Source organism: Phaethon lepturus, unplaced genomic scaffold (assembly GCF_000687285.1).
Source record: "Phaethon lepturus isolate BGI_N335 unplaced genomic scaffold, ASM68728v1 scaffold29387, whole genome shotgun sequence".
In the NCBI taxonomy this organism is placed as follows: Eukaryota; Metazoa; Chordata; class Aves; order Phaethontiformes; family Phaethontidae; genus Phaethon; species Phaethon lepturus.
In genome coordinates, this window is record NW_010551627.1 from 12,154 (window position 1) to 30,234 (window position 18,081).

At 43.7% G+C, this 18,081-nt stretch overlaps 1 protein-coding gene across 1 annotated transcript in view; it reads right to left on the minus strand.

Moving 5' to 3' along the window:
- Positions 1-10,034, minus strand: part of LOC104623791 (endothelial PAS domain-containing protein 1-like) — a gene marked incomplete at its 3' end in the record, with an annotated part of 21,689 nt that extends 11,655 nt beyond the window's left edge. Inside the window, exon 1 of the mRNA XM_010290979.1 lies at positions 9,968-10,034. Within this exon, the coding sequence (XP_010289281.1) occupies positions 9,968-10,034 (67 nt within the window). The remainder of the gene's footprint in view (positions 1-9,967) is intronic.
- Positions 10,035-18,081: the final 8,047 nt, after the last annotated feature.

An 18,081-nucleotide genomic window follows, 5' to 3' on the forward strand; every position in this document is an offset into this window, starting at 1 on the left:
GGAGACGCTGCTCCTCCTAACGCCAATCACCCAAGTGGCCACTCTTGCCTTCCCTTCTACATTTTTAAGCATGTTTCACCTTCATGAATAAGCAGCCTGCTGGAGATTATTTGTAGATGACTAGTATTGAAAAATTGCTGTGTAGGAGCTAGCGCATTAATTTTTTGACATGTTTTACACAAAACTTCTGGGATTATTTTTCTACAGAACTATTTACAGATATCGCATCTGGTCTGTGTACCTCAGACATGCTGTGGTGAGCTTATCTTTACAGTTTTGTCAGTAAGCCTGCACATTTGCGATCAGTCATTGCAAATGTGCGTAGTGGTAAGGCTCTGAATTTGGTGAGGAGGGAGAAAACAAACCAACAAAAAAAACCCTTATTGTCCCAGAGTAAAGAATAATCAACTCTAACCATACACTGCTGAAGATACAAGGCCACAGGTAAGTCCCATCTAGATCAAAGGTGCTCCATAGCCCGAGGCAGCAAGGATGATCTGAGGGATGCTGCTCGCTGTGCCCTCCCTGGTGGCACAGGAGCGCTCCAGGCTGCACCCACCGCTGATTTTGTTGGGCAGAGGCTCCAGCTGTAATTGCATCAGCCTTATTCGCAAGAACAGTGGGAATCTTAAACGAGTTTCTTGGAGAAGTTGCTCTTCTTTGTTCATTTAATGTTGCAATTTCAAGCATACAGTTTTTGTTCTTTAGTACACATACTGTTAGCACTTGAGAAAAGTATTTAAGTTTTGTTCTTTTCCTCTCTGAAACAGCACGTTCTTGATTTTTTTTCATGCTTCTTGTCAAAATACTAATTTTGGAAGCAGTCTAGAAGCAGGAACGGGATATTGCTTTCTAAAACACTATTAGAAATGGTTTGGTTTGGTATTTTTTGGATAGGGAAGAGGCTGAGCCAAACTAACGCAGGTTTTACTTTGAAGTATTAATAAGTTACGATTAAAGGCCAAGTTCCATCTATATACCTCCTGCAACTGCATATGCTAATGCCTTGGGATAGACAGTGAGCAAAGGCAAAGGGATGAGCATTTGCAATGCAGATCCCACCAAGCTGCTGTTTGGAACAAATGAGTGGTGACAAAAATGATGCTGGCTGCTGCTTCTGCATCCTCCTCCTGCTCTTTGCCGCTCCTTCCTTGGCAGCAGCCCATTACCCATCGTGCAAACAAGGGAACAGGCTCAGGCCCAGAGCCGCTGGGAGCACGCGGTTTATCACCCTTTGCTTCCCAGCGCCATCCTTTGGTAAGCAGGGAAGACAAGATGCTCTTTGGTGATGGCCAGCGCAGGCTGTGGATTTATCATTTTGTGTCCCTGCACTGCAACTCCAACTACACAGGCAGGGGCCAGTTCCTCCTCAGCACAAAGCAACTGACTTCAGGAAATTACATCAGGGCTAGCATTTAAGATACAGAAAATACACAATAATATATTTGAATAGTATGCACTTTGACCATAATGACATTTAGGGAAGGGGGGGGAGAGGAGGGAAGGTAAGTGACCATCTGCTCCCAAGCTTGTTTCTGCCGTGTAAAGAATGTCAAGGGTCTTTTTTTACTTTTCCGGAAGCAAACAAATGGTTTATTCAGCAGGGATCATGGCTATAGCCCAAGACAATCAGCCAAGTGTGGGTTCAGAGAAAAAAAATGACTTTTCAGCTCTAACCCCAGACCCTCCTTTCCATTTTTTTTCCCAGCTCATTAAGTTTGCATTAACAAAACATGACCATTCAAAGGCAGGAAGGCTATTCAAAGCATTTGTATTCTTAAATGCCTCCAACAGTGAAAGACAAACACTTTACTTGTATTATCAGATGATTAAGTTTGCTTTTCCATGTATATAAATTATATTACTTCTACAGACACACACAGTGGACATAAGATCACTGAAATGAGGGCTGCAGGTTCAAACCCTTGAAGTCCTAGCTAAGCACAGCACTTACAGTCAGCATTAAAGCACGTGGTTACAGGGTTTTGTTGGATCAGAGTTCAACTATTTAATTAAAATTACCTTCAACCAGCTGGAGGCACCTGTGATGTGGACTGGGAGGAGGGGAGGGAGGGAGGAGGGTTTGTGCTGCTGTGCACCCCCTCCCACATAACCCAAAAACACAGCCGAGGTGTTTTGCAGACACCCACCAGCTTCCCTGATAACTCCGTAAACCCCACCGCACCCCTGCCTTCCCCCTTAGCAGCCCCAGCTGCAGCAGGCAAGGGGAGCTGGCAGATGCAGGTTTCTTGTAGCTCTTAATGGGGCATGCTCACGTTTCAGAGACAGAGTGAGGAAACCGTGGACACCATCAGGCAGGTGACAAGTACCTCCAGAGGCCACCGTGTAGCTGCCACCATCTCTTCCTTGCCTGTCCCCTACGGGCATCTCTGGCAGCCTGCCCAGGGAAGGCCAGGCATTGGGGGCTGCCCCAAAGGTGCTGCTGTGGCCAGGTTCTTTATGGTGGTTGCAAACACACAGTCCCAGGAGGTGTCATCTGTGCTAAGCCCCTGAAGCATATTAGCTACCTGAAGATCCTTAGTCCGCAGCAAAGAAATATGCTGGGCATTGCTGCGGTGGCCCTAGTATGCCCTGTATCAGGTAACTTAGCATAATTAGAGTAATATAAATAATAAATAACAATCCCTCATATGGCTGCAGTTACAGCATTACAGCTTGCTCCCTTTCTCCTGTGAAAATCACTAGCTACTAACACACAGAGGATATACACACATCAGGAGACCGATACACCAGAAGCGATTCAGTTATTGCTGCTAGAAAAAAAAAAAAACAGTTTCCTTTAGAAAGAATCTATTTTGCAGAAGAAAAACAAAGCCATTGCTACTGCAAGCTGCTCCCAGAAATCCCTACTGTCTTTCACTTTAGCATAAGAAATTTTGGCTTCAGATGGAAAACATTTGAGAAAGCTGGGACCAAATGAAAATAGGTGGTTTGCATGAGGAGGTGGGGGCTGAACCTGGTTTCTAGTAGGTCTGAGGTCACTTTATCCAGGTAGCAGCACCCCATGTAGACTTGCCAGAATTTTCCACGTCTTAAAGAAATGTTACCACAGACTCCGTTTACCCTGATTTTTAGGTAGAGGTTTTGTCTCCAGCACTGCTTTTCAAAATAGCTGCTAACTAAATTTTGAAATAAGGATGCATTTCTTATTTTCTCCTGCAACTTTTTTCATTTCTACTAATGGGAGTATCTCAGTTCAGGCACCATGACAGTATAGCAGGGAGACTGGGCTGCAAATATGCCAGTTTGCCTATAAATTAGTAGCACATTCAGCAGAATGAAGTACCGTAATATTATTGTTCATGTTATAGTTACATTAATGGATGCCAGCCAAGATTATGCTCATGTAGCACTGGGAAGCCTACAAAGGAGGGAGAATCACTGTCTAGCTGTGGTCAAGAGATCTTGAAGCACATCAGAGCGCCACAGAAAAGTGCAGCAACCTTCCTGGGTTAACTGTCAGAGCTGCAGCAGAACCAGGAACAGAGCAGCCCTGTCCCATGTCCCAGCTTGATGGGTCATCCACTGTTCATATTGCCCCAAGGCAGTTTTTTCTTGGTCTGTATCAAATTTTGATACAGTATTTTTCAGTCCATGTTGCAGTCGTCTTCAAATTTTGATAAATATTTTTTAATCAGCTCAATTTTGAAAAAACTTTCTAACCACCAAGGTAGAATTTGTTCAAGAAACTTTGAACTGTAATGGCAAATGCTTATTGCAGTGTTTATGATAACCTTTTATGCTAAAAATAGCTCTTGTAAACAAGCTTTGATTAATTCCCACTGTCAGGATGTGCACTGTTCCCAAGTTTAAGAACACTTTTTCCGTAGATGCTTGCTCATTTCCTTCAGTCCAACCTCTTGGAATGAGTCTGAAGGCTCAAAATTCAGGCTCTCCTTAGAAGAAATAATTGCTCAGGTATAAACAACCTCCTAGAAAACAGCCTATACTCCTCTCAGCACCTTTGATCTGACTCAAAGCGACCTTTTTGGTCAGTTCAGAAGTAGAGTGATAAAAAGGGTTTTTACTGGAGGTCATGAAAATTCTGTGGAGGTGACGATACGGCTTTGTCTCTAATTCTGGATCCTACAAATACCAGAAAGTTGGTTGGATATTGTGCATAACAGACACCAGGCTAAAGCTGCCTCTCCAGAGGAGGGTTGTAAAAATTGCCTGACGCCAGTAGGCAAAAGTTTCAGAAGATCTAACAGCAGATCCATCCTGCATCAGAGAGAGCAGCTTTGAGACAGACTTGTCTCTTCCTGGTTTCTTGTTTTGCATCAAAGGAAAGTGACTGGGTTTTGGTTTTTTTTTTTTTTCTTCCCCTTTTTCTTTTCTTCTGCCTTGACAGGGCAGTACATCCTGTTCAAGGGGATATTTTCAATGTGTTCAATAAAAGCTTTCAATTTAGATACATCAAGAAAAAGCCACTCTTAAACTTGAAGCTTCCGGAAGGGCTCTTATCTCCAAGTGCACAAGCAACTTTGATGAAGAAAGCACTTATGTTAGTGTTGTTTTGATTGCAGAGTTTGTACCTAGCCAAATCATTCAGATGCTGCTCCCAGGAAGCTGCTTCAAGTCCTGCAGCCGTCAGTGTTGACCGGTGGGGATGCAGCACCTCATCAGACCAGGCTTCCTGAGCCCCATGGGACCTTCTGGTACACCTTCCCAGAAAACGGACATCACTTCAAGCAGCTGAAGCACTCAGCACCCAGCTCCACTCTCATTCCTAGCAGCACGGTTGGCACAAAACTATTTTCCCAATTTAATGAAAGCAAACAAGTGGCCATGCTATTTTTAAAGCACTGTTTTATGCCACAATGGTCTGAGATTAGATGCAGCTTGTCCAGACATTCAAAAACAATGCCTACATCAGTTCTCCCTACAGTTTGTCCTCTCCCTTAAAAGCCTAGCGAAAAGCTATTTTTTCCCTTCTGCTCCCTGCTGGTTTTCCGGCTCTGTTGTCCCCCTCCCTTGAAAGAACTTCACACTGGCTTCCTCGTGGCCTCCCTTCTCCCAAACAACTTCCCGTCTGCTTCCCTGTTCCCTCCCCATTTCTGCTGCTGTCTGCCTGCACAGGAGCAACTCCCATCCAGTTTCCTTTGCTGGATCTCTGCACAGAAAAGACACCCGGGTGACCACACAATTGGGATGGGATTAAAGAAAGCTGATAAAATTGTGTCTGCCTGATTAGCCTGACTAAAAAAATCTGTAGTCCTGGCACACAGAAACTCACTGGTACCAAAGAGTTCTGGTTCCTGTAATGCCTTTAGCATCAGTGTGATCCAAATAAACACGTAAAATATTGGCACCGCACGCTAATGCCTATACAGGCTTCCTAAAGTGGATTCTCGTCCTCATATTCAGACAAAAAGAGACTATCTGAGGCACCCTTAGCAACTATCACTATGTCAGCTGTTAACCAAGACAGCCATTCCTTAGCAAAAGACAGTTATTTCTCTTTTTGCCATCTATTAACCCTCACAAAAGCATTAGGCTAATTTACTAGCTATACTAGACAGTAAGAGGGGACAAGTACTGCTATCAATTTTTCTGACTATACTGAAGGGCGTAAGATCCCAAATCCAAAAGCTCCACTACCGATAAGCATCAAACAGTCTATTTTCAGCAGCAACTTTATGGGATCAAAACCTTTACTTGAACAAAGATCAGTTCTAAATTTATCCCAAACATCTGAATGTGACAATGGCAAAAATGTACTATGCCAACAGAATTAGGAGGCATCTTGCAAAATATTTAAGACGATCGTAATGAAATGATATTTCTACTTAGCATTCCAATTATACCATGTACTGTTCTGTGCACAACATGGAAACAGTATTATAAAGCTATTGTTTCAGTTTGCTTCCTGTGATACTAATCTCAATCAGGCCGTCAGACGAACAGCCTGCATTTCTAAATGTTAAAGGCTTCCTCTCCAACATTCCCACACAGAATTGCCTACTGTGAAAATCAAAGGGAAACGTGTTACTAAGTAAAGCAGCAACTTTTATAAAGCAAAACCTGGTATTTTTTACCCTTTTGAACTCTGAGATATGCAACCAGCTATTTCCTATTATGATAGGATACAAGAGCCAAGCTCAGGCCCTGCAACGCCTGCAGGAGACGTGTACCCTGCAATCCACAAGCTGGGATTTTCGGAGGCACGTAGCGGGAGAGGTCTCAATGAGGGCTCAGATTCGTGGGCTCCGCCATTCACCTGCTGGAAGAATGTGGGCATACATTTCCCTGGGGCTTGGCTTCCCGACAGATAAATAATCATTATGCAGACACAGCTAGTGAAACAGCCCGAGTTACACAAGTGAAAAGCCCTATTCCGAGTCAGGGAATAATAGGAAGGGGCATGAGACACTCAATGCCAGTGGACTAAGGCTGGCAAGTTGCCTACAGCCATCTCTGAAATCCCATCTGGAGCATCAGCTTGCAGAAAGATGCAGATGCAGCCCTGGGAAGGCCCTTGCTCTCTCCACTCCCAGCAAAATTGCCGGGAAACGAAGAGGTGTGTTTGCGTTTGAGAATCGTGCCCACAAACAGTAATCCAAAACAAAATCTGGTGTACCAGTAGTTTTTGAGAGAATAAATAAGAAATAACAAAAATGCGAGTCAAGCGGTACTTTTTTCTTTACTACATTTGAAGCATTTTTCAAGCTGCACTGCAAGCTTATTTTAGTTACATTGTGTATGTGTATATATATAAATGCAGTAAATATTATTTTAACATCCTAATTAATGACAGAACAAATACTCCCACTCAACTCCAGTTTACACTAAGTGTCTAGTCCAAATAATCAAAACTATTTCCATGAAGACAGCATAAAGCAAAAGGGGGGTCTGTGGGCTGGGGCAGGCGTTTGCTACTCATGCACACCACAGTTCTCCACCTCCCCGTTTCCCAGTTCACCTGTCAGAGATGACACCGTACCCGCCGTGCTCCCCGTCACTCCAATCGGGCTCCTCAAACGCAACGCGGAATTACTGGCCAAATTCCAGTCACGTGTGTGAAGAGGGGGCAGCTTTGCCTGGGGCTCAGAAAGGGTTTAGAGCAAAAGTGAGAATGGAACGTGGATGGGCATCACACAAGTCCCAAGTCTGTTTGCTTGTCAAAACGTGATGAGCAGCGAACTTCAGCCGAGAGCCAAAAGCTTTATCGAAAACCTACCGCTTTGAATTAAATCGGACAGCCTTCCAGTGAAAGCCAGTGTCCTTATAAAGACTGATGTTATTCAGAAGCCTACCAAAGACTTGAATTCTGCTTTTACAGAAACAGATCAGAAGAACAGCACCCGTCAAATATTAACTGTATTAAGCAGCTATTATACAGCAATGGTGTTAATCAGTTCTGAAAGGCAGGGTTTGTTGTTTTTTTTTTCAACAAAGCTCACCTGCCAGAAATGTCTATATTCAATTTTACAGCCTTGTCTCCTGAGAACAAGAAACAGTTCTCAACCTGACAGAGATTTACTCCGGCCAAAGCAGTACTCTACACCTGTGAATCTCAGGAGTCTCAGCAAGTGTAAACTGTTGGGCAATTGCACAAAGAAGAAATACTACTCTGAAGCCGTTATTCTGATAACGACAATGCAAGTTCTCTCTCTGATGCCACTTTCTTCCAATGCCTGATAAATTTTATTTTTCAAATATTCAACGCTTAAATCTTCAGCCTTCTTGCTTAGCTTGGCTAATTTAAATGCTAGCTATACTCTGAAGAATATAAGTAGCAGACGAGGCCTTTACAAGCAAACAGTGGTTTTCCAGCTTGAGTTCTTTCATTTCAGTGTATTCTCATTGTCAGAAAATAATACTCAGCTCTTCCAGACAATCAGTCTCTTTAAAGTACCTTAAGTTCAATTCCTCAGAATAGAAGCACTAAAGATTTTAAAACCTTCATCTACATCTCCAGTGTCTAAACATGCAGCAATGGACAAATCTGCATTTGACTAACACCACAAATCTTAATGAGAGGACTAACTCCAAGTCAATATTTAGACTGGGGAAGTGCATCAGATCTAAGGCTAAGCAAATAACTAAGATAGAGAAAGTCTGAAATATTGAATCACAGCCTGTCACTACCATAACGTTTCATTTCCAGATTCCTTTCCAACTGCTGGGTCCTGGTGGTACTTCAAGAAAATGTAGATCAGCTACGTGAATCACATTGTTTTTCAAACACTGTCACAGAAAAAATCATATACCTATGTGTATGCATGAATATTATATAAATACATATACATAAAAATACATGTCATCGCTATCAAATTGTACGAGCCTAAGCCTTAACACCACAGAAGCACTAAATAAATGTTTTCGCTGTAGATGTTTTCCTCACCAAAGAAGTGTATGTTTTTGAAATTTCTCTTTAAACTTAGCAGTTCCCAGGTAAGCAAATACATTTTTCTGATGATGACAGCATCAAACTATTTCACGTCAAGTTTCAGAGACACACGCGTTATCTGTATTATCCGTTACAGCCCTTCAGAATTTTGCTTTTCCTATGCTGTGCCAGTCTCTAGTTCATGCCATATAAATATTTGAAAAGCTGAAGCTGTGTTTTTATGAGAAAGTTACTACAAATTTGCTTGGTGTCTGGCAAGTTTAAGAACATTTACCTATTTACACAACTTCTTCAAGTATCAATTACATGACGAAATCAGAGATGATTTGCAAACACTGTTCGGCAAATAAATGTTTCTTTTCACAGAAGTAAATGTTAAATCCACATTCTATAAGCTAAGATGAAAATACCCATTTATACAATAGTCCTAGCAGAACCCAAAATAGCTACAAAAATTACAAAGCACAGAGAAGCAGAATCAAATTTGTCGTATTTTTCAGACTAGCCAACAACAAAGCATACTCTTCCACAAAATGAGATACTTCCTAATAACATCTATGAAAGTAATTGTTACGGTATGACTCAACTTTTCTAAAGAGAGGAAGTGCAATTGTGACCTTATTGGGAGTTTTGCCATTAATGAAGATGAAATTTTGGGTTTACGTTTCACAAACAATGCAGGCCTTGTTTTTTTAACGTATTCTAGACACTTATAGGTCACCGTGTGAGAGTTCCCCCAGAAACATCATCTGTTTTCACTGATCTCACAGGCTACTCAAACCACAGATTTCCAAAGTGATTATTCAAATACTGGTGCAAAATAAGACTACCATTAAATTTTATCGGTTTTCACAGGCTATGAAAATGATGCTGGTTCATATTTCTTACTAGTTCAACATGAGCAAGATTCTGATTACATAGAATCCATTCATGTTGGGTATTTAAAAGGTGTTTGCTTTAGCTGTCTTAGTCCACCTTGTCATAAACAACCTACCTACTACTCATTACCGGCATATAGCACAATTAGTCCTTTCAAACGAAGTATTTGACCTTCAGAACTTCCCAGTTGCCTTTTCAATACACTGGCACAAACATGCTTGCCATGCCAAATCAAAACTTACTTGTTTCAGCATGGCAGCTTAAGTTGTATGTTTGAATTCTGATTAAACTCTTAAAAGTTAAAATCTTTTCACTGAGCTTAATAAATCACATTCAAGAGTTTTGAAAGTTGTTCTTTTAGAGGCACAAAACTGCACCAGTTGTTATTTTGGTAAAGAAGACCTTATATGATCAGTATCGCTCAGATTTTTCTATCCCAGTTAGAATATACATAATACCGATGGAAAAAGCCCCACCAACCTATGTTTAAATCTAGTTGTATTCTCATGACACAAGCAGTTGCGTCCTGTTCTCACTTTAGGACCCAGTACTCAAAGAAGAACATGCAGAATCTTACCAAGTTGCCATCAGCTAGCACTGACAACTTCTTTTAGCCAGATCTTACCTGAAGACAGAAGCTTGTGAGTGCGTAGGAAACTGATTGCCAGGCGCATTATGGATGCCTTGTCCAGGTGGGAACTGATGTTGTGGGGCAGCGGCAGCTCGTGTGCCAGTTCGTAGAAAACTTCGGTTTCTTTGCTTCTCCTGCATCTCGCTGCATCTCTTGATTTCTCCTTCCTCCGTTCTGAGCTGCTCCTAGTAGGTAAAGGAGAGAAAGGAAAGAGCATTTCTTGAAATGCAATTTGTGACTTGAAAGAGGGATTTACAAGAGTCAATCTTCTCAGCAATGAATCCATTCTGTTAACTGGTTTAAATCAATTGACCAGACATTAATATCTATTTGCTCCTTTTAAAATGGGAATTAGGAGAGGACTGCTACAACTGCAAAGGGCTACAATTCTACAGAAGTCAGCCTTTGGACCCCATGAAGCCCCGTTGGCTGTAACAGGATCATGATCAGCCTTAGGTGAGAGATTTGAAATGAAATAGCAAACTATTATTCCTGAGATTCAGGAAATGTTAAAAATAACAATTTTGTTTGTTCAATCTAAACTAATTCACTTGAAAAATACTCTGGGATGAGGTGACAATGTACTTTAAATCTGGAACAATTACAGGGCATGTGGCCATGTTGTAGATATGACTTGCAATGCCTGTTCTCCCCATTAAAATAAAAGTAATAATAGGGTATAAAACTGTGTTTGTGTATACAACTGTTTCAGCTCTTAACCCAAGGCTACTTCTGGAAAGCCACCTTTGCTTGACCATGAAGGATACAAAATGGGAAAGAAAATACTGCTACATGCAAGAAAGCCCTCCTTCGTAGAAGCTGTTCTAATTAAATCACCATTTCTCCATTGTCTGTGAAAACAGATTCCTTCTTGAGTAAACATGACAGATAGATCCAGCCTCCTTCAAACTCCACAGAAAACAGAAAAGCAGGAAATAACAAAGGGGAAGACATTTTAAGAAGCAAGTATGCAAAATTATGCCACTGAGGGACATAAAGCTAAATTTAACATGTGAGAAACACAAGGGCTATATTTATAATGGATCAGGGATAGGACAGCTTAAGAAGGAACTTCACTAACTCTAAGGTTCTTTTACAAAGCACAATTCTTATTCAGAACATGCAGAACCTGAATCCATTCAAAACCACCAGCGATGCCAACCCCATGTCGCTCTGCTGATACTACAAGTTTCCTTCAGTTGCACGAGTTGAGGTTTTGCACCTTAGTCACACCGACACAGAACACATTTCTTTTCAGGCAGACTCCTGTAATACTGTACCAGTGCAATCTGCACAGCCTGAATGAGCACAACGAGGGTGTGGAGAAGATCAGCCCCACTGTTTTTGCTGTTGTGGCTGCACATTCATTTCTAGAATCACAAGTGGCAGCTCTCCATTTGCAAGGCCAAAATAAAGCATCTTATAACCTCCTTTTGCCAACATCAATATAAAATAATGAGCCTACAAACTCAAAATTGATCAACAACAACAAAATCCTATCAAAACAGGATATTTCAATAAATACATTCTCGTGTGTGAAGATGATGAGGAAAACAAATATTAATCACATCACTTAATCCTAGAAACCATTCCAATCATGGCTGGTCTCATATAAAACTGCATAAAATATAAAAGGAGTATTAATACATAGTAATGTATTCTAAAGGCAACCATTTCCAGAAGAGCTAGACTGCCTGCAAAATCTTCTAGCACGGAAACTGCAGGTGGCTTTGTAAATTAGAAAGAAGGAAAAATAGCCAGGGTGCATGTTAAATGCCAAGAGTAATGTTACAGTAAGGTGTTTGCTGGGGCCCAGGCAAGGCTGGGCATCCAACATCATCATCCAAAGCAGAGATGTGCTCACAACACCTCAGTAGGGCCCTTGTGCTGCAAAACACATGAAGTTGGGCATACGCTTAGGGATCACATAGGCGTTCACCAGCGGGTATGCTAACAGGGCAAGGGGCCTCATAAATGCTTACGGTATCTTCTCAAGATGTGATCAGCCCTCAGCAAACCTCTTTCACAATTATTTTGCCTGAGGTGAATATTTTCAAACATGGCATTTGTTACAGGAGGTATGCACGGGATGAGACCCACATGTTTCAGTACATAAGGGCAGGATCCAACTTAGATAATGACTTCAGAGGCAGTGCTGGAGTGAACACCAACCCACCCAAGTTCGAATCTAAAGGATCAGATGTTCATGAGGCAACACAAACTCCTTACTTTTGACCTTGCCAAGTAAGAGTCATACTACATCCACATTAAAAAAAAAAGTCCCTTTGTACAGCTGTCTGAGAAGGTACAACAGAAAATGCCCCGTGTCCTCCCAGGGCAGGTGCTGGGAACAGGAGAGCCATGTGAACTACTTATTCCGATGCTTCTTTCACAGAAGTACATGTTGCCCTCTAAAGAAAAACACCTACACTGTGCCTATAAAGATGCCAGACTGGGAGCAAATCTTCTCAGTTTCTAATTCTACCAGCGAAATAAAAGAGTAGGAACAAAACAAAACTAAACAGAACAAAAACTACGCAGCAGTATTTGCGAGAATTTCCAATTGCAACTTAGAAAATGTAACTTGAACCATAAATGTTCCAAGCTCTGCTCTAAATCTAAAGCCCACAATTTTCACATTAGAACCAACTTGGGCAAAACAAGATCCAATCCCTCCTTGTTTAACTACAAAACTTTGGAGAACCAAGGCCAAATCTGTGTCGCAATTCGTGCAGTAAAAATGGGTTGTATAAGACAGGGTCTCTCATGACGCCACTCCGGCCACAAAGAAAAATATTTATTTTTGCTAACCTCTAAATATAATTTTGAAGTGTGGCTAATGAGCCAAGCTGGTTTCATTAACCATGGGTTGCTCAAGGTTTTTAATAACTAATGCTATGAGCAGAGAATGATTTTTTTTTTTTTCCTCTCTGTGCTGCAGATGCTTTCCCTCAACACTGCTTCTGACTGTTGTGCTCGGTTTCTCTGCAGAGCGACGTCGTCATCCATTACACGCCACACCACAGCTTTCTCACATCACAACAAGGGGAGGAATCAGCCTGCCTGGGTGCTTTCAAAAGACTTTCTTGCTCATCCATTATCATCTTAAACAAACAAACAATTTGCTTGTTAAGCATTCCCCAACCCCCCGGAACTTCCTGCACCTCAATTTTCCTCCCCATCTTCCTTAACGCAGCACACCCTGAAGGCGCGTCGCTGTTGTAGCCAGCCCAGCACAAGCACACCCAGGCCCAAAACACCCCCGTGCCCCCCGCGGCTTCCCCGCCGCCGCAGACCCACATCTACGCTTGCTTGCTGTCCCTCCCAGGGACACCCCTGCCAAAGACGGCCGTTCCGCGCTGACTCTCCTGGCTGCAAAAGCCTCTGAAAATTGCAGTCGAGCGACAGAATTCTGCAAAAAGCGGTATTTTCATGGTCTTCGTTTGCAGGTGGCGGCCCATTAACTCTCTCTGCAGCTACCCCCATTTTATGCACGGGCTTAGCGCTTCACCCCGGGCGAGGCTGCACTGCCCACAGCTGGAGAGTGAAAACGTAAGTACGCAGCAACCTGCCTGTTTGAAGACCAGGAAGAAAGGCCGACACCAAACCCTCTTCACACATCATTAGGGCAATGGAGAAAAGGCCCAGGCTCTAACTAATTTATGAATCATTCCCTCCCAGCACATAAACCACCCACTTATGTGGCAAAAAAAGAGCACACGTGTGCGTCACTGCTTGGAGAAAGCGACGCAAGCAGAAGCAGAAACCTCGCTGGCCCAAACCCACGTCAGATTTTTAAAAACGCAGAGGGGAGAGAGGGGAGGAAGCCACCACAAATCAACCCACTGTGCAGAGCGGTAAGGCCCGAGGTGCTGCAGGGGAGCCTCCCGGGAGCTCCCCGGTGCTCGTTCCTTCAGGAGTCCTGGGATCCAGCAGGATAACGCCCCGCTCGGCCACGCACCCCCCTCGCGTTGCAATCGCAGCATGACCGTTCCCGATCAAACGACAAGAAAGGAACGGAAACGCACACCTCTCTGCTGCAAACAGGGTGGCCAAGCTCAGGATTGGGCCTGGGGATTCCACCCAGGGCTCTGCTTGCTCGGGAGGCTTGAGTAGAAGGGAAAGGACGGCGCCGCTTCCCAGCAAGGACTCTCCCAGTACTGCCGGAGGATGCTCCGGGGTCGCAGCGCGTACGCACACGCAAGCCATAGGTAACGGAAGAGTTAAGGCGGTGCAGGCAGCTCCCTGCCACAGGACACAAGCACAGCACTGTACCCCCAGGATGGCTGTTTACACGATTTCCCACTCCCTCCTGGCGTGTTTAGTTTGCACTCTGAAAATAGAATTTACGGGCCGACGCGCGTGAGCAAAGATGACAAACAACTAGCAAGTATTTGCCCTCTCAGGCGAAGCTCCTGAATTTTCAGGAGCAAAAGTTCTCTGTGCTTCCCCCAATAACCCAAACAACAAGGGTACACCCACGCGCAGGAACAGCGTGCGATCCCACCCGCCAGAAGCATCTGAAGGGGTGTAGGAATGCCCTGCACGGGTCCCGGGAGCCAGATTCCTATCCCCTTGGCTCATCTCCGACAGCCCCTTGCGACACAGCTGCGCTGAAATCGGCGGGAACGCCTGCAGACGAAGGTCTTGCACACCCGGGGTGAAGATCACAATCTGGCTTTCCAAAGCCTCTCTGACTGCAGGACTGGACTCTCCAGGCATGGCGCCTTATTGGCAAAACCTGAAGCCCTACGTAACCGTTCCAGCTTAAATAACCTTGCAGAACTATCACGTCGGCTTAAGGACCGTCTTCCCGGTGCCCACCGCTGCGGCAGCTCTGGACTCTGGCAGCTGGGAGAAATGCTGGGGCAGCCAGCCCGGGGCGGGGGCTGCCCTGCTGCCACTGCCCTGCCCGGGCACCCATAGAGGTACCGGCATCCCAAGCACAGCGGGGATCAGCCCCACAAACACTGGGGCAAACAGGCCAGCCCCGACACGGGAGCTTACGCGCAGGCGCGTGGAGTCACTCGCTGTGCTGAAGGGTGGGTTAGGGGCACCCACGCAACCCTCCTCAGCTCAGCAGAGAGAGACTGACCTGACAGGTCGGTACCGTTTCTATTGACTGTGACCATTCTCCCTCTTCTGCAGTCTCAGTCCTACCACTACTTCATCTCGACCAGTAATCCCTGCCCACCACCTCCACCCATACATCTCCCTGGCCCTTCTGGCATGTAGATACCCCCTCAAAGCCCTTGGTACCCACTCCACTGATGATGGTGCCGGGCAGTCAGCTTCAGCGATCCTCCCTTCTGTCAAGGACATCGGTGGCCTCCTTTCAGCTGGCAGAGGGGACTTGCCAAGATAGCAATCTTCTGCTCAGGGCTTCGCTGCTCACAACAAGTCCATGTGGGTCGATACTTTGGTTGTGCACACACAGACACACTTGCTTGTCTAAGACAGCACAGTAATTGCACTGAACTACGCTCCCACCTTGCAGGTCCAGATCACAGAAGCTTTTAGAGAAATCGTAATCCGCACCTTGCATAAAAGTATCTTGCATGTAACCTGGTAGCCTTCACTCGTACATACATGCTGTGTGTCACATTCGTGCAATGCTCTGAAATACATAGTTCAGATTGACCCGCTTGAGTTTACTTCAAGATTTTGATGACCCTTGGACTTTGCTTCAAACTGCCATGTATGCAAGCTAGTAAAACAACAAGCATATTACTTTATATCCAATGACTGGTTATTAAATGCTTCTAGCTCCAGCACTTTAAAGGTCAAGAATCCACAGTTAATTAAGCTGTCACATGAAATTTCTATAGTAAATGCTCATTTCAAGTGGTTTAGAGTTAAAGCTTCATATGTTAACTTGCAGAACAAGAAAAATACATTCTAAAGATGCAAAGATATGAAAATATTTTACAGTATAGATAAATGAAAAAAAATCAGATGCTTAGCATAAAAACATTTTCCAATTAAAATATTTTAATAGGCAGTACTATCTTAGATGACAACAAAGATTTATTTCAAACTAGCAAATCTACTTTTTGCTGTATGTTTATATTTTGCTTTACCTTCTGCTTGGCAAATCCCTAGATGATTTGAACCAGGACAATATCTGAAAAGGAGTTTCACTGACTGTGAGGCACCCATAGCTGTCTCAGAACCACACTGCTTGAGGGCCCCAGAGGTGTGCTTGCACAGACACCAAGCAGCCAGCAGTCATGCTTACTTAGCCTTAAAATTCCTTTAAAAAGTATTTGTAACCATTCTACCAGTTTATTCTGGATGGCATGCTGTGCTTTTGAAAGCCCCCTCCATTAAAGTAATAAAAGTGACCATCAGTAAATAAAAAGTGCTACAAACAGCAATTTACTCGCTCACCAGGAACTGGGGCCAGACTATGAAAGCTGTAAATGAAACCCATACACAGTGTCATACAGATCCCTCCTTATACCTCTTTCCAGTGAAAATAATTATTTCCAAAGTCTGAGAAGACACCAGATGCCCAGGTCCAGCACACCAGCAAGAGTGATAGGAAGTGGAAGGATGCAGAGTTATTCGTGGGCAGAGTGGAAGAAAAAAATGGCTTGAAAATATGTGGAGTGCTCATGGTGGGCAAGCGCTACAGCAGCGTTGCTGCACATTGGGATATAGTACCCAGTACACAGACAAAACAAACGACACCAGAAAGGGGAATTCATTAATAGAGGAAATGAGAGTTCGAAGGTAACAAGAAAAGTTACTAACAGAAAAGGCTATTATAAAAATAAGGAAATGAAATACCTTCCACCCTTCCTTTAAAGCTGCCCTAACTTACAGTAACTCGCCACCGACTCCTTGGTTTGATTGAGGGATTTCTTGTGTTTCTGTACATACCCACTAAACAACAAATCACTGCTAGTTCAGTAAAGCTTGGCACCTACTGCCATATCAGTATGTGATGCAATTCTTTACTCCAAGTTTAAAACCAAAGGCTAGACGAGAGTCCGGAAAATAAGAAATACGAGTGTCTCAGGGACCGACAAGGGAAGAATTCATGTTAAGGGGGAGGAACTCATTTCCATTCTCATTAGGCCTTGTCAAAGGGTGCTTGGTGCAATGATAGGGGACTGGGCTAGCACGATTAGAGTATGCAAAGATGACGTCTACGTGAATACCAAATTTTCGGTGTCTTTGAGCATATTTACGATTCACTAAGTCCATGTCACCCTCGGGCCACCACAGCTGACAGTAACACAGCCAGGAATATGTTGTCTTGAATAGGGAACACATCTGCTCTTCAGACAGGATAAATTCCATATGAACTGTAAAACCACATGTAAGGCTAGGATCTCCAATGTCTGAAGCTCTGATGGTACCTTTAGTCTTAATAAGCTGTTCTGGATTTGTATTTTGTTTATTTTCATGAGTTCAATGTTGAAAACCTTGCTGAGGCTGCATGAACACTTATATTTTTTTAAAGCATTTAGGTTCACAATATGTCACCAGAGTCTGATAAATTTAATCACAATAAGCAAAACGTCTACAGGATTTATGTTCTACCATTTTTTCCTCTAGTTTTACGAGTACCTTGAAATAGAAAGATAAGTATTGGGATTTCAGCAGCCATTAATTTGGCCCTGGATTATTTTACAGCGCTGTGAGTGCAGCCTGTCCTGCGGCTGCCAAACCAGCGCGAGCATGGTACCTCGGAGGATGTGCCAAACATGTTGATGCTGGGGTAAGGCACAGGAACCGCACGAGGCCCATGCTATGCAGAGAAGACGCCAGGCTGCTTTTTGATCAGCACTTAGAGCAGACAGAGGCATTGCCCTTTTGCCTTTTCAACCTATTCCCTGCATTAGGGCTAGATAGCAGAGAGACTCTTGTGGCTTAGTTTTCAGGCAGAGCTCTTTCCTCCTCCAAGTCAGTGCACGCTCAGCAAGCCCCAGTGCCAGTCACAAAAAGGGTCAGGACAGCTCTGCATTACCCTTGTAAAGCTGCTGCAGCCCAAACTTACATCAGTGAAACACCTCCTCTGTCTTCTCAAATAATAAGGAAATTCTCAAATCATAAGGGAATTTGGAGCCCAGCACACGGTCAAATCTCAGAGGAGTGCAAAGTCATCTAAACCTAGTCGTCCGTCCCGAGACTGGTTTTGCACTGTACTGCTCCATCAACATACGAGATCACGGATTCCTTCCCTGTA